At 40.4% G+C, this 22,663-nt stretch overlaps 1 protein-coding gene across 1 annotated transcript; it reads left to right on the top strand.

The window, feature by feature from the left end:
- The first annotated feature begins 93 nt into the window (after nt 1-93).
- ly75 (lymphocyte antigen 75) lies at nt 94-21,560 on the top strand. The gene is made up of 35 exons (XM_008309971.3): nt 94-348; nt 2,484-2,855; nt 3,642-3,815; nt 3,908-4,069; nt 5,774-5,893; nt 6,436-6,573; nt 6,760-6,963; nt 7,090-7,253; nt 7,598-7,708; nt 8,039-8,127; nt 8,238-8,407; nt 8,513-8,712; nt 9,440-9,582; nt 9,963-10,041; nt 10,474-10,545; nt 10,986-11,109; nt 11,335-11,370; nt 11,823-11,992; nt 13,160-13,227; nt 13,335-13,411; nt 13,527-13,663; nt 13,801-13,912; nt 14,004-14,164; nt 14,269-14,398; nt 15,429-15,649; nt 15,735-15,897; nt 16,347-16,511; nt 16,629-16,751; nt 16,948-17,133; nt 17,228-17,451; nt 17,546-17,753; nt 18,314-18,487; nt 18,598-18,714; nt 19,441-19,623; nt 20,155-21,560. The coding sequence occupies exons 1-35, from the start codon at nt 240-242 to the stop codon at nt 20,328-20,330; spliced, it is 5,262 nt and encodes a 1,753-aa protein (XP_008308193.1). The 5' UTR covers nt 94-239; the 3' UTR covers nt 20,331-21,560.
- The last annotated feature ends 1,103 nt before the right edge of the window (nt 21,561-22,663 follow it).

The raw sequence follows: 22,663 nt of genomic DNA, 5'->3' as shown, positions 1-22,663 counted from the left end.
GTGTAGCACGGGATGTTATCGCTCTTTATTTTGAAAGTCCAACCGGATATATCTCGTATTACTTGTTACATGTGCGAACTTGACAGCTGGGAGTAGGGCAGTGAACTACAACGCCGCTGACAGTATAGGAGGATTCGGCTACATGTTTGGGTACTGCGCACTTTCGCTTTAGAGCCAACCCAAAATACGTAGTTGTTTATAACGAAGCTTCTTTATGACTCCGACCACAAGACTCAGTCATGCCGAAATTAACCGTGGGCACTGTTCGTCTTGTTTTTTTGTCGTTCGTGTTGGAGACGGTAGTTTTATATGGAAGTTGCTCACCGGCTTCCAACCTCCACGACGTGGGTGAGTATTCATTTATGGTGAAGCTGCGACGGTTTACTTTCTCTTTCATGATAACCATGACTTAGCCATTTCTGCCACTCACTCACTCACTCTCACACACGTTTAATCGCACACATGCGCATTGTAGATAATAATAACTACACACAATGACGACATAAACTGTTAAAAAACAGTAGAGGCAAAAAACAAAAAACAACTAGCTCCGTGGTTGTGGTATACACTCCCTAGTTCTATTATGCAAAATAAACCACTAACATAATTTTAGAGCGGTTTCCAACATTTTCCAATCTTTTCTTCCTTATTATCCCAGTCCATTATTCTGGCTTCTTCTCTGTAACCTACAGTTTACTTGACTTTTTAGTTAGAGATTTGTGACGAATATACAGTAACAAGACTTCCAACCAGACTTCTTTGAACAATTTTCAAATAGTATCGAATATTCAACAATATTGCTTCATTGTTAATAAAGGTTAGTTGAGGGCAGGTTCCAGGGTTCTGTGACAGACCTATAGGAGTTATAGGAATTCTATTAGACTGTGAAAACCTGTTTTGATGTATGGCGACCGTCCAAAAGACAGGACTCAGAGCTGGAGGTGAAAGAGATGAAGATGGAAAAGGTTTTTTTAACGTGAGTGACCAAGACGGACAGGATTAGAAATCAGCAAATCACACTAAGAGCTAAGTTTAGACAGTTGGGAGATTAAGTTTGTGAGGTGTGGTGGTTTGGACATGTCCTCAGTGGAATGATGGAGATGGAGCTGCCAGGCATGTGGACAAGAGAAAGACCCCGGAAAAGATTTATAGATGCAGCAAAGATGGCTGTTGTAACACTAGAGGAGGCAGTGATACAGTGTCAGATGATCCACCGTGATGTCCCTGAAGGGATCAGCCGAAGGATTTTGGTTCATTATTTTGTAGAAAATCAAATCACCACCCAGGACAGAGCTTTGCTGCTGCTTCTCGTTTTTCGTATTCTGCTCTTCATTCATAGTCCATTTCACCTTGGAATCATTACCTTTCTTTATGCGCTCAAGTTTTCCCACAGCATTAACCTTCCAACCGTCAAGTTTTCTATTAGCGTAGTGTTGTTCGGGTTGCATGTCCTCCCCTGCCTTGATTTCTGAATCCAGGTAATAATATTTGATTTCCTGTACGCACACAAAGAGTAAGAATAATAGTGAAACTGATGTTGTGGTTTCTGAACTTTGTGTAGCAAAGGTAAGAAACAAATACATCCTCTAAAGATATGTAAAAAGTTCTAGTCTCTGCAAGCCGTCTTACATAAGCCTCTCACGCTTCCTCTGTTCCACCAACAAAATCAATGTGATTGTTCTCGTTCTTATGTCTTTTTATCGTGAAGTGCTACGCCATTTTGCACGTTGGCATGTAACTCACAATTCTACCCTCCCCCAATGACATTAAGTAAATCCAGTAAACGCAGTAATTCCAGTAAAGACACTATGGTCATACTGGTCATGTACTGTAATCCTCCTCTGCCACTGCTTTGTATGCATCATGTCTGGTATCTAGTCGTGTGTAGTAGAGAGGCTCAGAATAATCGTAACTTCCATTTCCATTTTTTTTTTTTTTACTGTGTCATTAGACATATAAATCAGAAGTTTTTCCAAGGACTACAATTGAATTTTCAGTTCAGTGAATGATCATAGGAAACAGACTCGAGGCATTTCAAAACACAGGAAGTTCACATTTTCGTAACATCAGCTGTAGGTTTGTCACCACCTGACACCTGACGACAGTTCTGAAGATGTGTGGGAGATTCGTGTTGATGATTCATAACTTAAATTAATCATTATTTGAGATAAATCAATGTTTCTGAATGTGAGAACACATTTTAAAAAATGTCTATATAGCGGTCAAACAGAAAGACAAATAACAGCAGGAAGTTGTGTTTCACACCTATTCACACCATCTTGACCGTAACTTTCTTGTGCCTGCAGTGCGTGCGGAAAACAGTGTGTGTATTGACTGTATTTTAGAGCAACGATAAGTGGATGGACCATAAAATTATTTATAAGCTGTACAGTGCGCATCATGCAACCAACACTCTAATTTCGACGTTTTATTCTGTTCTTTTATGATCGCCCGGTATCTTTTCCTCTTCCTCACCTTCACAGGCGATGATGCGTTCACCATCCAACATCTTGGCACAGGACAGTGTCTGACAATGGGGACTTCCAAAGGCCTGACGCTCACCACCTGTGATTCCAAAAACATTACTCAGCTGTGGAAATGGGGATCACGCCGCCGACTCTTCCACCTGGCCACGGCGTCCTGCTTGGCCCTGGACCTCCACACCAAGGCTGTCTCCCTGATGGACTGCAACACCAACTACTTATTGTGGTGGGGTTGTGTGGACGGCGCTGTGTATACCGTTTATCAGATGGGTCTGGCGGTCACTGATGGCAAAGTGGGAACCAAACGAGACACTAATGATACTTGGGTTAGAGGAGAGACCCAGGAGAACATCTGTCAGAAGCCGTACCGTGGTGAGTGTGGTTTCCTCTGAGCATTCTGGGATGTTCGGCTCAACAAAACAAGGGCTCCCTGCTGCCTTCCAGTACTTTGAAGACTGACAGGACTGATTAGGAAAAGGAAGAGGTTTCCAAAGTGCCTGCAATAGCTTCAAAATAAATGAAATGTTTTTATCTCTCCTCTGCAGTTTGTAGTGAATGATCGAGCATTCAATACTGCATGGTAGTCCACTTCCTGAATATAAATTGTGTTAATGGTTTGTGTCAGAAAACAGGAACGACCGTGACTCATAAACAGGTTCTGGTACATTTCAACAGCACCGACGGTCCTGTCAAACCTTGACTTAGAGGCCCACGCTCATTGAAATCTCGGGGAGTGTTGTCACAAGAAAATGAGAACAGACTGAGACAAACGGCTGTTTTGGCTCAGGCTGCTTTTTGAAACTTGCGCTTCGATGAAAATTCTAGTTATTTGAATGTGTCAGTTAAAAAACTGAAGAACTACAGCGGAAAGGAAATGAAAGAAAACTAAACACTTAAACCTTTATGCAAACTTCTCCCAGGGGAAACCCAGGGATTCTGGGGAATTTATCAAGTGTCTTACCAGTACTTGTATATCTGAGTTTCACATTCGAGGCTGTTGCTCTCAGCAATTTATAGGAAACGTCAGCGTTAAATATTTTTGAAATGAAACTGTTTTAGTGGGGAGTCTTGAAAACATACAGTACATTAATCAATGCTGCAAGATTCCTCAGCTTGGGAAAACATGCACATCCCTCACTTCTTCTCTCCTCTGCGCAGTCGTCCACACCGTTGATGGGAACTCAGCCGGCAAGCCCTGTGACTTTCCTTTCAAGTTCAATGGCAGCTGGCATCATGGCTGCCTCCCCGACCCGGACTCGCCCGAACTGACCTGGTGCTCCACCTCCTCAGATTATGACCAAGACAGGCAGAAGGGGAACTGTCTCACACCTGGTATGTAGCGGTATCTAAATCTTACGTAACTAACATTGTCATCTGTGTAACATTTGGGAGATGTATTGTATTCTTTTTCTTGGACTTGGCAGAGGAAGGCTGCCAGACGCACTTCTCAGGTCCAGAAGGAGAGTTCTGTTATGAGTTTGTCACCAATGCCGAGGTGAGTTGGCAGGAAGCTCTGGATTCATGTCGCAGCCAGGGAGCCGATCTCTTCAGCCTGTCCGGCCCCAATGATCTCCACTCCAAAACATGTAGGAATGATTTAATTCATGATAAACTACTTCCTTGGAGTCTCTGCCTTTGAATATTTATATAAAGCTGAGCTGAGGGGGAGGGAAGCTAGCTCCACAGGTCTTGTGACATTGCATGCCCCTTTTTTTTTTTTTTAGAAACTGTTCCAGCTGGTTGTTGTTGATAACAGTAATGATCGGGAAATGTACCATCTGTTATTGGAAAAGTCACGGAGTCACTGCATTGAAAGTAAAAAAAAAAGAATTTTGATGAACATTTTCCTATTGGAAAGTAGTAAACGAAATTGCTAAACTGCGATGACTTAAAGTGAGAAATGGCATCTCGAGCTGCTTCACATGGTACCTCTGCAGACTTCCTGTTCATCTTTCTCCAGGTCTGTAAGACACGATCACGTGAACAGAGATTGGAAAACAAGTCAGACACGTTTATGTAGGTGGTTCAGTTTAGGACCTTAATTATGGCATAGTTATAAAACAACGTGTGTTTGTTATCCCACTCATTATGTCTGGACGTCACAAGTCACATCATTGATGCAAATATTCTTGGTGACGTGTTAGCCTTTGGCTGTCGCTAAGAACTAAAAAAAAAAAAAAATCTTAAAAAAAAAGGAAGAATGAGACAAACTGTGGTTTTCTCTCTGATCAAACCGCTGCTACGCATATCATGTTTCCCTTCACAGAGAAGTATGATATTTATATCACACCAAGTAAGATCACACCAAATGATCATGGGATGAACGAAATTTAGCTACCCTGGTCCCGGATCACGCCCAAAGTTACAGAGAAATGACACAATGAAAATTGCTACAGAGTTCAAAAGAAAATAAAGTGTAGATGGTGCAAAAACGACAAGAATCACATATAATATTAAGTCATGTATTGCATGTGAAATGGCTATAAACATTATAGCATGACATTACATTTCTCCAGTGCGGTCTGTTTTTAGTCAAAAACAGAACCGAAACATCAACACACAACTGTGTTTAATTTTATTTGATAAACCTAAGTGCATTTAAAACTCAAATGCCTAGAACACTTTTCAGAAACGTTTAACAGGTCAAATAATCCAGTGTTTCGCAACCTTTTTGAGCCATGGCACGTATATATAATCAGGGAAAAAAAATTCCCACGGCACACCACTAAACAAAAATCTTACAAAAAATATATGTGCTGTATATGTAATGAAATATAATGATGTTCTAGTTTAAATGACCCCATAACTGACTAAAATCACAGCCTGTTTAGTTGAAGACAACGCTGATATACTGGCAGGAATTGAAGAAAGACACTCACAAAGATCTCCTTTAACAGCTCTGATTATCTTTGGTTTTCATAACCATCTGCTGCCACCTAGCAGATGATGATTTAACTGTTCTGCCTTGCATTCTTTGTTAAGCAAAGGATGCAGTAAATAAATAATGCTTTTTCAGACCAATTAAGGATCATTTAAAGACCTAATGATCTCTCACGGCACACTAGTGGTTGGGAATCAGTGGAATAATCCATCCAAGTATTTATTTTGAATTTTTATAAGGAGCATCCAACAACATTTGGCCACTCAATCAAAACGTATGACAGTACAAAAATCATACCTCTCTGTATTTGAACCCAGTTGCATTTTCTCTTGCTGATTCAGATGACGCTGATTACGTTGTAATTTCTGTCATTAACCTGTCACGGCCACTCTGCTGCGTTGTCGTGCAGTTTTAGACGGCCTTGGCCAGATGCCCGAGCGGATGTGGATCGGTCTTCACCAGTTGGACACGTCTCAGGGCTGGCAGTGGTCTGATGGCTCCTCTCTGTCCTTCCTGCGTTGGGAAGAAGGTAATGGCTGTTAACTCCACTCCACTCAGGAGCGCTTGTTTTCGTCCACCTTGATCCACCAGATAGGATAGTCATCAAATTCAGAAAAATATTTTTTTATTCATTAAACCGCACTGTGAAATTTCCACTAGATAATGTTGACATTTGACCTTTCTCTTTCGTCTAAATAAATTGAATAATGTAATTGATCAGACAGTACAGACACAATCATCACAAACTAAAGATTCAGTTGCTGAAAGGCCACATCCTGTTATGGTGTGCTCTTTCCCCGTGCTGCAAATTTTATCAGTCAGACAAACAATGGGGTCAGTGTTACAACTAAAGATGCTCTTTGTGCGTCGTTGCATCGTACACTGTGGCTTCAGAGTCGTTTGTGTCGGTGACTTATACTGTTATCTGTTTTCTTTCTGACTTTTGATATAAACTCTAGATGTAGTTCACAGATTTTTTTTTTTCTCTGCTGTATCCTTTTTTTTTTTTCAAGACAACAAGTGGTGAATTATTCCACTTTTAACGACGACATTGTGTGTTCTCCTTTATAGAAACGCCAGACTCCTCGCTTTTGGCCTCAGACTGTGGAGTTCTGAACTCCAAACAGAGCTTTGGCTCTACGGCGTGCAGCGAAAAGCTGCCATACATCTGCAAGAAAAGAGTGCACCGCCCCCAAGCAGCTGAGACGGGTACGGTCGCCTGCTGCAATCCACGCTTAGATACAACTACTTTGCTTCATGTCTGAGTTCGTAGGAATAATTGTAGGAACAACGTTGTGACAAAATAACAAAATCCACAATGACCCAAAGAGACTCTAAATACTTATTTAAAATATGTGTTGAAGTCATCTCCACCTGTCCCCGTTCTCTCCGCAGAGCCCTCCATATACAGGGAAACGGTGTGTTCTGATGGCTGGGTCCCGTGGAACGGCTGGTGTTACATGTTGGTGAAGGATGAACCTCGGAACTTCATGGATGCCCAGCAGTTCTGTAACAAGACGGCTGGATCACAGGAAGGCTTCCTGGCCAGCTTCCACTCTCTGGAAAGCAAGGAAATGATCAGCACTAATTTCCATTCAGGTAACGCTTTCATTTTAAACGTCTTTTTATCGTAACAGCTTTGATGAATAATTTTTGGTATCGGCCATTCTGTCTGTCTTAAAAAGTAAATCTCAGAATCTGACGTTCTATTTCTGGTGTCTTCAGCCGGTGTCTATCTGGATGTGTGGATCGGTCTTATTGGTATAAACACCAATCCAACAACAGTCTTCAAGTGGATCAACCAGGCACCAGTCAATTTCACCTACTGGGGACCAAATGAACCGGTGCAGCCCAGTCAGGATACCAGCTGCGTCTTCTACTCTGGAGAGGTGTTTTATTGCTCTATTATATTATATTATATATATTTAGTGTTATATTTATTATATATTTATATATAATTATTATATCTATATGTTATACTTATTATGTATAAGTATGTTATATTTAAATATGTATATATATATATACATATATGTATATATGCATATATATGTATATATACATATATGTATATATGTGTTAAATATGTTATATTTATTATATATTTAGTGTTAATATATTATATTATATATTATATTTAGTGCTCAATTGTCTTCAGTCTTTCTCCTCCGTCTATGTCCATGTGCTTCATGTTATATATAGGCTTATTTATACCCGTGTCTGTTCTCCTCAGTCTCATGGTTGGAGGGTCGGGAATTGTTCTCTCAGACTTCCTTTCATGTGTCAGACAAAAGGAAACGTCAGCACAACGGGCACACAGACGGGATGTCGCTCTGAAGATGAGGTATTGTCCATATGACCCGCCGTTCTTGAGTAACGCTGTTGGTCGGATGTTATCTTACTGTGCGTCCTATACTTTTGCTATGTCTGAAACTGATATTTGTTCTACACGCACGGACAATGCATAAGGAACATCCCAGTAGAAAAGATTAGAACAAAGGATATAGATCTTAGGTCAGAGAGAGTGTGTGTGCAAACCAGTTGTGTTGCTGCACACGCTGAGCTGAAACGCTAATGGAAATACATCAACAGTGTGCATTATTAAACATGAATCAGGGTCTGCTCTGGAGCCATCGCTCGTGTGTTGTAAATCTAAAAAGTATTCGCTCCCCAGGGTTGGAGGAGACACAGCAACTCCTGTTATCAAGTCAACGTCAAACAGGTGTCTTTCAAAGATCAATGCAATGTGACTATAAGAAACAGGTGAGAGCTATTTTTTCTTTTTAAACTGCTCTTGAGTCAAGTTGATTCTCAGATGATATATTTCAATATTTTCCGACATAAAACCAAACACAGTTTCGTTGTATTTGCAGGTTTGAGCAGGCCTTCATCAACCGGTTACTGAGGGAGCACATCAGCAAAGAACCTCAGTATTTCTGGATTGGCCTGCAGGACATTAAAAACACAGGGGAATACCAGTGGCTGAGTGAGAACGGATCGTCGACTGATGTTGCGTACACAAACTGGGGCCAGATTGAACCACGTAAGTACATTCATATTCATCAAATTATAAAAAAAAAATTATATATACATCGTATAAAGCAGTACTTCATTTTTTTCAAAATGTTGATTTCTCTTTGTTTTTCAGAGCACAACGGAGGATGCGTGGTCATTTCTACAGCGCGGCCCCTCGGCAAGTGGGAAGTGAAGAACTGCACCGTGTTTAAGGCCGGCACTATTTGTAGAACAGATCTCAGTCCGCCTCCACCACCAGAGCCTCAGCCAGATCCCACTGTCTCGTGTCCTGGTGGATGGGTGTCCAGAGAAAACATGAAATACTGCTACAAGGTCTGTATGTGCCTGTGCTCGGTGGAATTTGGTTTACGTTTGTGCCAGAGGACTGAAGGCTCACTGACAGATGCAGCCACTATTGTCAAATAAATAACCATGGTGTCTATTAAACACCAGTAGACAGATGGTTAAATACTAAGTACCAGTTTGTGATTGTTGTAATGCAATGACCCTGCAAAACCAGGCTCTGGTTCACAGTAACAGAAGGTGGATTACAAGTACTGTTGAGCTTGAAGTACACTGACAGTTGTACTTAATTTGTTTGGACCATTGTTACCTAATAGTCCATAGTCCACCTCTGCTGAATGGACATGAAGACAAACCATCAATCACAAGAGGGGCAAGGTGTTGGATCAGCACTGACCTGGGCCCACTACTGCATCTCAAACCATAGGGGAGGGGCCTAAATCCATCGCAGTGCTCATTCCCATTTCTGTAGTGTAGGCCGCTTTCATAGGTATGCTCAAATGATTAGCCACCAGATGTGAAAAAACAGTGGCGTTTGCGAGTTTTTGAAATCAAAGTTATTTGAAACCATATAACTCCTAGTGTACTTACAGTTCTACTACTGTCAAGTGGTTTTATTATGTTGCTCGAACTCCCCTCCCCCCACGCCCCCCCTCTCCCCGACCTTTAATGGTCCGGTGGATCACATACCGTCCTGACATTTTTGTGTGTTAGCAAAAATGCTGTAATGTAACCATTTTTCGGCGTCTTTTCTCAGGTTTTCCACGATGAAAGACTGAGCAGAAAACGCTCATGGGAGGAGGCCGAGAGGTTCTGTCAGGCTCTGGGTGGTAACCTGCCCAGCTTTGCGGGTATCGCTGAGATGAAGGCCCTGCACAGCATCATAAGAGAAACCATTAGGTAATAAACGTACAACTGATAAGGAGAGAAAAAAAAAAACGACACGTATTTCTAGTTGATTGTCAACGGATAGCCGGACGAAGAGAAACCATTAGCATCTAGAGCTTTTCATTTCACATTTTAATTCTAAAAACGTACAGTTACTCATCGAACGAATCACCGTGTGAAACCATTGAGTTCATTTAAAGCTTGGCGTAAACGCTTGTCGTTTTTACTGACTCGTATTATCACAGATCTTTGTCAAAGAATATAAAATATATATTTGCTAAATAATTATGTAGGATATATATATATTTGTAATGATCTGTTCCTCTCTCCAAAGAATAGCAGTACTTTATGTGTAAAATGAGGGATGGTGATTTATGTGTTCCCTGTTGCAGTGATAATCGGTACTTCTGGGTCGGCCTGAACAGAAGAAATCCATCGGATAGTTCCTGGGAATGGAGCGACGGACGGCCTGTGAGTAATGCAGTGACTGTATGTATTGTAGTGTGGTAAAGTACAGAATGGTTTAGTATTATATTGTATAGTATACCACATGTGTGTCGAACTCAAGGCCCGGGGGCCAAATGCGGCCCGCCAAGCCATTTTGTGTGGCCCGCAACAGAGTTTCTTAACCTCTAGTCTGGATGACCTATTATTTTAAAATATTGCCAGATTATCTCTTAAGTAAATGTATATATATATATATATTCTTTTTTCTGATAAATCTAAGATTTAAGAAAGTATTTGTCATTTGCTGTTGTTTTTGTATCTTTTTTTCTTTTTTCTGATAAGTCTAAGATGTAATTTTTTACAATTTGTCATTTGCTGTTGTTTTTGTATCTGGGCAGAAAAGTGATTCATTAGGTTGATCTTATAAGAGTGTCTTCATTTAATGTGTCCCCCCAGGTAACAATAAAGGTGTTAAACAGTGATTTTCACGAGGACGACGCTTACAGTCGTGACTGCACTGCCTTCAAGGTAAGTTGACAAGATTCATGCCGTGGAGTATCTATGGGTTTGGACACTTTCATCATATATTATAAACTGTACTAAAGCCAGGTTTGATTTAGTGAGGAGATCTTTCATAGTTAAACCATTAGCATGGTTTATCACATTTTTATCCTTAAAGAAGTAGCTTCCAAAATGTGAAGCGTGACTCGTGTCTCGCCCACACATCTGCATCTGTTTATGAGTAGCCATGTTTGTTAGTAGAGTTGGTTTACAGCTGAACTCTGCCCCATTATAAACGATGACTCTGGGAATTTTTTTTTTATCTTGAAACTCTTCGTCTTTTCCAACAATGCCATGGTCTACTCTTTTTATTACTTAGTCAACATGTAACTTCAGGAGACAGATTGTTAGAGCCTTCGCAGCTCATGTTTGAACTCTATTTTTTAACACCTCGTCTCCCTCATCAGACAATGAAGAACACCCTGAAACACCTTTTTATGTTTCTGCAACACGACGTTTCCCTCCCGCCTTTCTTTGCCACGCCATTCCACTGTGACGCCAGGCTGGAGTGGGTCTGTCAAATAGCCCGGGGTAAGATCCCAAAATATGTTCAAGTTGAAGTGCATGCTGCACAGAGAAATGTCAGGGGGTCTCGACCTCAAATACCAGTGAAGATATTGTTTGATTAACTCAGATTTTTTAACTTGATTCAAATTCTCCCTAGTATTGATGTACTTAAAAATAAACTGCCATATTTGGATGTGGTTTTTTTTTTATGAAGTTCAACTAATGCCTCGTTTCTAAATCCTCCAACAGGGAAAACTCCAAAGACCCCAGAGTGGTACAATCCTGGTAAAGTTGAAATCTTCAAATCTGCTGTTTCTGTTATTTGGCAGTTTTTGTTGAATTGTTTAGAGTTTTGTCATTAACATTGACAGTGTTGACAGCACGTACATTTTTAGCAAAGAACTGCATTATGGGATTAACTGGGTCATAGTTGACCTCAATTATTTTCTGCTGGACATAGAGCATTTTTCAGATGGAGGTAATCTCTATTTCTGGTATTATTCAATTAAAACTGTGTGTATTGGTATAAAAAATATTAGATATTAAAGTTGGAGCTCCTTTTTTTTTTTTTTTTTCAAATGATCTGGAACCATAATGATCATTTGTACCTGTTTGGTGCTGTTATTTGACTTCAAAAATTCAACTCTCAGTATTAGAATCCCTTTGTGTTTGTGCATGTTTTTCCCTGCACTCATTGCCAGTACAGTCAGAGAGGACATATGTGCTGTGTCTTTCAGGTGGTCACCATGAGTCGTCCATCTTTGTGGACGGATCGGAGTTTTGGTTCATCAGGGAGCCAAAACTATCGTATGAGAAGGCCGAGCTATTTTGCAACGCTAACGGCAGCAAACTGGCCGAACCAACAGGCACAACGGCGGCCATAAAAATCTTCCAGTACATAAAAAATGTATGTAACTCGGTGGCTTTGCTGCTCCATAATTCACTTTTACATAAAAAAAAGTCCATAGTTGTACTTTATGCATTAAGAGTAAGTGAAGAAACTAGATCAGTGTTAGCAGCAAGCCTGTGAACGTAGGTCAGTATGAGCTTCATCACAGTGGACTTACTTCAAAACATTATCGCCGAACTAACCCTTAGTCATCATGACTACGCAGTTTAAACACATTTTTGTAAACAAGTACAAATGATGACTAAGGTACGTTTTATTGATGACCTGAAGATTAGTCTGAGTTCCCTGCCATGTTGTTTTAGCTTTTTTCCTGTTTACATACTTCTTCACCCACGAGCATCTGTAAAAGATTTTCAGAAAGAGTGGAAATTTTCTTCCACAGAATCTTGGTCATGGAAAAAAAAAGATTGTCTCATGAAAATGTACTAAATGAATAATGAAAATAAGATTCTAGCCTCAAAACAAACCGCTAGAAATACTCACATAAAATCACAAAATCCAGCTTTCTCTTGTGTAGCATGTGGTTAAACTTTTTTCTATAAATGCACAATTATTTTTACATTTTTGAACATCTGTTGACTTTTAGTCCTTAGATTTTGCGAAACTGAATAATTAACTCAATAATCATGTTTCTGTCATGTTTTACAACAGTGGTTCTCAAACTTTTTCTACTCTGTGCCACCTGAGAAAACATTGAGATCTTCGAGTACCACCATGATGACCAACATTAGAATTCCCCTGCTCGTTCCACGTTCAACTTGCAAGTGATCCCATGATTCCGTGCTGCCTGTGCCTACCTGAGCAAAAGACTTGCATTGCAGCAAAAAAAAAAAAAAAACAAAAGAAAAAAAATAAAAAGACCAGACATCCTATTTCATAATCTCACAAGTAGCTACACTTTTTTTTTTCTAAATTCTGCATGGTATCTTTCAGATTTGTTCAATTGCAAATGTAAATGTAAAAATAAGAATTTTCCCCACGTACCACTAGAGGGCGCTAGCGTACCACCGGTGGCACACGTACCACAGTTTGAGAACCACTGTTTTACAAGAACCTTTATAGTTTTTTTTGTTTGTTTTTTTTTTTTGTTTGTTTTCATGCAAAATTTCAACTGTCTAAATAACATTTCCCCTTTGCTTTTTTTCCATGTGAAATCACAAACAGATTTCAAATGACTCTAAACAAAACTGGTGGCTGGACTTGTCGAAGCCGAGCAGGATATTTCCCATGACGTAAGCTCTCGTAGTGAAACACGAACGCAACAACAGAAAAGGGAATTCTATACTTTAAGTGTGTCCCGTGTTATGTGAAATGTCTTCTGAAACCACGTGTCCCGCAGGTACACCCAGATGGTGTATTATCACTCAGCCTTCCTGGGCCGGTGCCTTTCCCTCACTCCTGAAAGCCCCTTTCCCAGTGAGTACTTTAGATACATTTAAAATGAGTCGGAGTTCAGTCAGATCCAGACAAGAAGAACCCCGATAGATGCCTTGACTAACTTGCACATTCGCTGTCATGTGTCTGCGTCCAGGTCATGAAGTCAGTTGTCAGCAGCGATTGCCTTTTGTGTGTGAGAGACACAACATCACTCAAGTGGAGAGAGACCCTCTGGAGCCTCGACCTGAAGGTCTGCCCTGTGGAAACAGCTCTCTGTCCTTCAGGAATAAGGTAAAGTAGATAAATAGATTTTTTTTTTTCTTCGAAATTGTCAATTCATTAAATCGACAAAAGGAAGAAAGTATAAGGCCAGATTTTGGTCTTGTACTGATCCTGATGTAAACGTTCTCCGATATCCCTCATTTCAGTGCTACACTATAATGACCAGCTTAAAGCCCGTGTCTTTCAAATATGCCAACGAGGAGGAGTGCCAGTCAGTGAGGGGAACCCTGGTTACTATATCAGATCAGGTGGAGCAAGGTGAGAGAAAAAAAACATGACAGTCAGGAAGTAACAGAAAAAAAACCATATCGAACGCAACAATGTTTATCGTCTCCGTCTTGCATCTTAGATTTCATCACCACACTTTTGCCGGGAATGAGAAGCATGGAGAAAATATGGATTGGTCTGAAGATCAGAAGAAACGACCCCGAATGGGTGGATCAATCTCCGGTCGACTACCTCAACTTCAACCCCCTGCTGATGGGCATGCATAAGGCGATAAAAGTAGATGTAAGTTCATTGACTCCTGCTCCTCTGGAAGACATTATTCTGGAAGATATTTGTAATTTTTGTATGTAATTTCTCTCTTTTTTTTTTTTTTTTTTTTTAATCAGAAATGGGATCCGGAGGGTATGGATCTGTGTGCGTATTTAATAAACAACCAAAACTCCGCAATGCTGGGCACCTGGGACTACACTTCCTGCACCCAGTCTCAAAATCTGGCTATATGCCAACACTATGCAGGTAAAGCAAAGCCGTGCGTGCGTGGTCACTTGTCATCTTATATTATATTTTATATGTGTATATGTAGCGGATTTTCTTGCAGCGACAGAAATTGTAATTAGATAAGCCATGGGTAAAGGTACCGTTTCCTAGGACAGTAAAGGCATCACTAACACGAGCCAGAGTGGTTTGTTTATTTCAATCCGATATATTTGCATCCGGTGCCATATTTTGTCAACATTCACAGTGTACATTTCCGACGTGATGTTGCCTCATCATTTTCCCCTCTGTTTTATATTATCCGCTGATCACAACGGACACCCTCTAGATACGAGCTTCCCGAAATACGAGGATTCCATGTTGCGAGTCTGCAACTATTGCAAGATTTTTCTTGTCATATGAGAGACTATCTAGTTACGAGTGCTCAACCGAGCTCCATTTTTCCACGCGAATTTGAAAAAGTGGCCCTCGACACTCTCTCTCTTTCTCTCTCTCTCTCTCTCTCTCCCAACAGATTGTCTCACTGTCTCGCTGGATTATTTTATAACAATGATTTCAAATGTTTTCTTAATTATTATTATTATTTTATATCATCAATATTTGTTTATGTCTATGTTTTTGATGTTTAGATGGGGGATTTTAATTTAATAAATTCATTGGTTTTTAGTTATTTTTAATGGGGGAAAATTCAATCTAGATACGAGCGGATCGAGACACGAGTGCTGTTGTGGAACGGATTCAACTCGTATCTAGTGAGTTCACTGTAAATGTTTCACATGTACCACTACATGGGGCAGTGGTGGCTTAGTGGTTAAGGAAGCGGACATTGGTCCAGAGTCCACCAGCTGCCAAGTTACCTCTGAGCATGGCACCGTCCTTACACTCAAAGCTGGTCCCTGTTGACTTTTGTGATGGCTTAAAAGCAGAGGTCATATTTGGTTGTGTGCAGTGTCATAATGACAAGGGCTTCACTCTCCTTTCCTTTCCTTTCCTTTCCTTTCCTTCCTTCCTAAATACCTTTTATAACTGTCGTGGGCTGCACCTTTTACAGATAAGGTAGAGGAGCCCCACGTGGACACACAGCCCTTCACTGCTGACAACCACACCGTCCAGCTGCTTGTCAAAAACCTCACCTGGTATGAAGCCTCGGAGGAATGTCAAAACCTAAACATGGACCTGGTCAGCGTGTCGGACACGTTGTTCCAGGCCATGCTCAGTGTCCGCGTGAGCCGCGCACGCACACCGATGTGGATTGGTCTCTTCAGCGAAGATGTGAGAGAAGTCATAAACAACAACATCAACAAATTAAAAAACTTGTACTTTGTCTAGACCCACGACCTTATTATTCTGTGTCCAGGGTGGAGGTCACTACCATTGGACCGATCAGAGCCACATTGTGTTCAGCCGCTGGTCTACCGATGCAACCAGTGGCTCCTGTGTTTATTTGGACACTGACGGCTTCTGGAAAGCCACTGACTGCACGGAGGAGCTGGGGGGCGCTATCTGCCACAAACCGCAAAGTGAGTGAAGATTTAGGCGAACTGTCATTTGTCCCTTTTAATTTACATTCTGTTTTTGGGTCAGTGGGAGAAACCTATGAAATCAGCAGGTTTTCAAGATTTCAAATATTTGCAGTATTGAGTAGTAGTATTTTAGTCCAAAAAAATGACAGGGTATCTTCGGGATTACATACGATCGATCATGATTAATCGTCATTATAATTAACCCTGATTAATTGAGACACATCAACATTTAGAAATACAACAAAAACATTTTTTATGTCTACTGATGGAACAGAAAGACAAATAACAGCAGGTAAATGTTTCATTTGTGATCAATTCAAATAGTTATAAATATGGAAAAATGTCCAGAAAAATGAGAAGTAAAACTCAAAGTTCAGCTTCATAAAGTTGGTGGATGATGGAAACACAGTAACATCTGATCAAATAATTTTTTTTTTTTTTTGTAGAAGAGATCATCACAACACCAGAGGATGTTGGCGTTAAGTGCCCTCATAAGACCAATGGTCCAAACTGGATCCCCTTCAAAAACAACTGCTACTCCTTCCAGTTGATCCCCGCCAGATGGGAACAGTATGATCAAGGAAACATTCAGGAAACCTGCAAGACAGTCCGTAAGGAGCATTTTTTCTTACCACATCAGATATACTTGTTTCGGTTGTTGATACATTTAGAAGTTTAGAAGACAGACTGACTCCGACGCCGGTGATTGGTTTGCCTCTGTGGTTCAGATCCAGATGCTGACATTCTCACCATCAGAAATGAGGAGGAAAATGAGTTCATCAGGCAGCAGCTACTGCCTTTCCAGTCCCTGGCGAAGTTTATTTGGCTGGGGATGTTTAAGGATAACAATGGTTGGTACTCTATCACTCTATCTCTATTATATATATATCTGTGATCACTGCATGGACAGTGGGAAATTGGCAACAATCATGAGCTATGGGTCTTTTTTAAAGTTAGATATCAGTTTTGTGATTTATTATGCAGGTTATGCAACATGTGATATGATAATGAGAGAACCTAACAACACGAACTGCATGTTACTGTTAGATGACCAGATGAAGTGGTTCGATGGGACAAACGTCCAATACTCCAACTGGGCCAGTGGTCGACCCAGTATAAACGCTTCATTCATGGCTGGACTCACCACTGACGGAAGCTGGCTTCTGGTGTCAAATAAATACCTTTTCTCCGAGTTCAAACAAAGGACCATAGTGACCTGCAAGCTGGACAAAGGTTGCTGCACTGTATTTTTTTTTTCTTTCTTTCTCTCTCTGTCTCCCTGCTGCAGCTCATCTTTCTGACATGTTTTCTTTCCCGTCCTCCCAAGAACTGAAAGAACAGTACAACACGTCATCGTTGAATCTGCAGCGTTACGGTAGCCTGACCTACCAGGTTCTGACGCAGAAGTTGAATTGGTACCAGGCCCTGAAAGAGTGGGGTCAGCGTGGGGGACACGTGGCCAGTATCCACGACATCCAGCACAATGCGCATATAAAGCTCATTGCCAAGACGGATGGTTTCCCGCTCTGGATCGGCCTTTCCAATCAGGATGTACGTGTTTCACAAAACCATAATCTTAGCAGGATTTTTTTTTTTCTCAATTCATTTGTTTCAAATGAAGCTCATGTGAACTCCCTTCATGCAGGTTACCGGCACTAACTACGAATGGTCTGATGGAACCAGATTTGACTATCAAACCACCATATCTGAGTCGGAGAAGACTACCAGCTCTGACAAACCGGAGGCCGGCTGTGTTCTCATAACCCCTGCAGGATTGTGGGTAAAGAGCAGCTGCCGTACGGTGGCAGAGGGAGCCATCTGCTACACCACCAACATCAGCAGCGCTTCACAGAGTAAGACACTTATAGCACTTGTAGCGTAGAGCCATGGTGTCAAGGAGTTTTATTGTTAGCAAAAACCGCCTCAAGATTCGAAAAAAAGTTTAACGACCCCGGCAGTCATTTAAAAAGGCGAGAGGTCTGTACTGGGCATGGGAATTGAATTGAATTGCTTCAGTGTCAGTGGTCCGTTTGTTTTACTCTCTAGCACAAATATTCCAAAAAAAAAAAAATTACCCAACTACCCATGCAATAATGCCACGCCCCTCCTTTGGGAACCATTGGCTTGATCTAATAGGTAGAGCGCTTGAAGAACACTTGAACTTGTATGACCTTCACCTCTTGTTTCAAAGAAAATGGAAGAATGAAAAGAAAAAACGCTCGGAAAGTCAAATTTAAATTTATTCTAATCAATAAAAAAAATAATAAGTGGGTGTTCGGAGATTATCTGTTAAAGGATTTGAAATTGTTCTGCCTTTTCATTAGCGGTAGCTGCATCGTTACGCACTCACATACAAGTTGTTTGGTTAATGTCACATTGGTGTTTATCGGTGTTCCGTGTCTTCCTTCATTAGGAGCCAAACAGCAGGCTTCACTCGAGGCCAACCGGTGTCCTCAGAGCAGCGGTGTGCCCAGTGGAATGTCCAAGTGGGTGCAGCACGAGCTTCACTGCTACGCCTTTGACATGAGCTTCTACAACTACAGCGTCTACAGCAGGGAGCAGGCCAGTAGCATCTGCCACAACATGGGTGAGTCAGGGAGACAAAAAGGTCCTTATTAAGTATATCAAGTATTATTTACATTACATTACATTTGTCTGTTTTTGTTTGTTTGTTTGGTTGTTTGTTTGTTCCGACAGATGCTGCGCTGCTGTCCATACAGAGCCAAGAGGAGAACGACTTTGTGACAAAGTACCTTTCGAACTATTCTCTCATCACTGGCCGTGTGTGGCTTGGCGTGGATGTGAACGCTCAAGGTAAAACAATGACTAATATCAGGACAACAATTTTACAATTTTACCCTCTGCCTGTTTTACATGGACGTATTTGAATTTTATTATATTTATTATAAATGAATTATGTTGTAGATGTCATCGACTAAAGCAGATGTAGATTTATATATAGTCACATCAAGTATTTCCAAAAGTGAGTGGCAGTTTTTTTGCCATATTTACCCACAACCCTCATTCTTAAATTAAAATGTATTGTTAGCTGGACTTACAGCTGCAAAAAAAACCCCAGAATTGCCACACATTGGAAATCCCCACATTCAGTTTCTTTCTGGTCATGGGTCGTGACATATTTGGACATTGTTTACTGGGATTTGTTGACAGCTAGAGTCCACAGAGAAAAAGAGTCAACGATACAGGCTTGGTACTCACTCTGACTATCCTCTGTGGATTATAGTAATGTTGACTTTATTTTAAATAAATAAATATATGTAAGTATATGTATGGATGTAAATATGTATTTTATGCTCTATTTTTGTAATATTTACACAGTATATATACAGTATATATATGTACACACCAATAATGTATTATATGTTTCAATTTTTTATTTTTCATTTTTCCTTAAAATATAGTAAAAATATCATCGCAAAAAAAAAGTATTCAACCTAATCAGACGGAGGCAGTGTTTGTTTCGTAGTGATGACATTCGTCGTTGTTTTTGTCTCGGCGTGTCCCTCACTCTCATTTTAGGAAACCCTTTGACATGGAATGACGGCTCAGCTCTCACATTTTCAAAATGGAAACCGGGGGCCTTAAATGCAGGGAAGGTCTCGTCTCCACAATGTGCTGTCATGATGACGGCAGACGATGGAATCTGGAACCTTGTCAGCTGCCAGTCCAGCTTCAGTCGTGTTGTTTGCAAAACCAAGGCCAGTGAGTATCACGAAGGAACGGGAGCTCCTTCTCTCTATGTCCTTTATGCATCAGATTTCGTGTCTGCTGCCAAAATACATCATCAATATTTTGAATGCAATACTACCAAGGGCTCCAAGGTCACACCCTGACGGCGAGCGCTTTTTTAAATCATTAACTTGGTCTAAGTCGTGGGCAGAAGTCTACTACTGACAATGATTTAACCAGAAACGAAAAAACGAATAAGCAAAATAACAATATTGTTACTCATAAAATGTAGGATACGTCTCAAAATAAATGTGTACTTTATGCTAGCTGTACATTTGATTAGAATTGGAATTAGAGTAGAGGAAAATCTTGTTACCCACCATGCATTTGTCACCAACATACAGATTTTGACCATTGCGGTTAACCTATCCAGTACAGATTACTACAGACCATAAGACAACCACAAAAATATGAAGTTCTCAGTTGATCAGTAACACCGCAGAAACCTCTTCCTGTACATGTGACTTGTGTCCCAGTGACCTGACCCCATTCTTGCCTCCACAGAGTCTTCCGGAACTCCTGTGGCCCTGGGCCTGTTCATCATCATAATCATCGCTCTCCTCCTTGTGGTGGCCTTCGTGGTCTACAAGAAGAAGCGGACGTACTTCTCCTCTACCGTCCGTTACAAGCGCACCTTCAATGACGTCGACTCCACCAGTATTGTAGCGGACACTGATTGAGCTCCAGTCCACAGCCTCAGGGAGTATTTTCATCTGCCTGCCTTGGAGCAGACGCACTGTTCATTATTTTATGAAATGAGGTTTTGTCCTGCTTTAGATCTCTCAAACTTCCAGGTGTAAATACTGTTTGTATATATCAATTACTTAATTTAGGTTATTTAAGAGCCACGATCTTACAGAGCTGTGCATGAAAATAGATACAAATGGTCTTACACTCCTGTCTAGCCTTAAAGGGACAGATCACAGTGATGTGTGGGTAAATTCAAACTAATAGTATGTAACTGAAGTTATATACATGAACATCAACTCACAACACTCCACAACCAAAGCTCAACTGTCTGTGTTTTCAAACTAAGTCATTTACAGATTTCTAAAAAGGAAAAAGCCACACAAATAAAACAAAAAACAAAACAACAAATCTCGGTTTGTGTGACTTGAAGTATTTCATAAATCATCAGCGCACTGCCCGGACCAGCCTGTGAACGTTTTAGAGTTTTTCAGTTTTCCAAAACGATGCAAAGGGAAGAAATGGAAACCGAAGGTTGTCCATGTTTACTTGTGTTTTTGATGATAGTATTGTATCGGTACTGGGAGACTGCACTGTTATCAGAAAAATGACTTGTGAATTCATGACAGACTGTGCCTTTAGATAAGCACAAAGAACATGTCACTGATTGTGCCTTTTACCAACATGACTTTAAAACGAGGAATAGTATTAGCCACTGGATTTGGTATATTTTAATTTAAAAATCTTAGAATGATCAAGCGCAAAAAAAAAAAAAAAAAACTACTGATAATATAAACATTTATTTTTAATAAAAGTCTTAGACTTGAAATAAACCAGAATGAACTCCAGACTTTTTTTCTTATTTTTAAATCTGTCTTTACTATGCACTCAACTACTGAGCAAGAATGCACTTTAAGCAGTTGTGGCTCCACTTTCTACTTATTTTCAGCACAAATGAAGATTTCTGTTGTTTTAATTGCACTGTTTCTTTTGTAAATGTGTTCTGTTTTGTGTTTTGCACCAAAGACGCTTTAACTGGGTTAATGTTCAGACTCTTAGCTTTTCTTTCAGCGTGTGGAAATGGTCGAATATGGCTCATGCATAAAAAGGTGTAAAGGAAACATTGAAGTTTTTGATTTTTGGTTTTTGAACTTTTAATGCACTCCTGAAAAAACAGCTTGAATCAGTTACATTATAATTACAATAAAAATGAACTCATTCAACGTCTTTGTGCTCTTTCTGTTATTTTTTGTTGTCGGATTTAGACTATTTACCTATGATTTACCTATATGATTTATAATCCTACATTAATCATGAATAATTATAAAATAACACAGGGTACTCTGTTCTCGTCATTTGATAACTTTTCGCTTGGTTGCGCTAAAATCAGTATTACGGTTTCAGATTTTTATTCCCCGTCAGATTTTCTTGCTTCGTCAATGCAATGCATTGCGCCTGCGCACAAAATAAAAGGTGCTGGAATACGCAATTACAGCTCATAAAATCAGTATGTGCTTGGAAAAAGTCAATATTTTTCACGAAAAAGCGATAAAATATTTCATTAATTGTAACTATACAGCAAATGTTGTATTTATAAACTTCTAGAATGTAATAAACACGACAGTGCGAGTTTTCACTAAAAATCGCCTCAATCTTCATTTTTAGTAGAAAAATGGATGGCAACGAGATTGTTTGCTTTAACCAATCAGATGTCGAGTTGGCAACACCAATGCCTTCCAGCAGCCTCGTTACGTTGACGATTTGAGTGATCTGATTGGATGGTCAAAGAACACACTGTCTCGACGTATACAAACTGCAGCTAGCAACTCGCACGCTCGAAAATTAAGTTTTATCTTCGTCCACTGCTTCTGTCGAGCGGGAATTCTCAGCCTGAATTAAAACTATTGCCGTAAATACACAGGACAGACATGGCTTCCAGCATTAACATGGATGGAGATAAAAAGGGACTTGTTGTTCGAACTTGAACGCGGTATGCGGTGAACTTCGAAGGAACGAGAGGAGGATAAACTTTACGTTAAGAAGACGTTTTGGTGAGTACAATGCATTGAGTCTTTTTATAATGTTTTGTATTACGTCATTGATGCGTTTTGATGTAAGACATGAAACTGTGGCTGGATTGTGCTTTGTGTGTTTGTTGCTTTAGTAATGGCGGGATTCTGGTTACACGAGTTATCTAGTATGAACACTTAATTCCGAAGTGGCGCATGCCCACTAAGGTGATGGGTTAAAGCCATACCCCACCGCTAGGGGACAGAAGCCCCCCTATTGCCAGCATCTTGTATGCAGAATGCTGGCACTAGCATTC

The sequence above is a fragment of the Cynoglossus semilaevis genome, chromosome 5 (genome assembly GCF_000523025.1).
Source record: "Cynoglossus semilaevis isolate Cse_v1.0 chromosome 5, Cse_v1.0, whole genome shotgun sequence".
Taxonomy (NCBI): Eukaryota; Metazoa; Chordata; class Actinopteri; order Pleuronectiformes; family Cynoglossidae; genus Cynoglossus; species Cynoglossus semilaevis.
The sequence above is the reverse complement of the archived record's forward strand: the minus strand, read 5'-3'. Positions and strand labels throughout refer to the sequence as shown.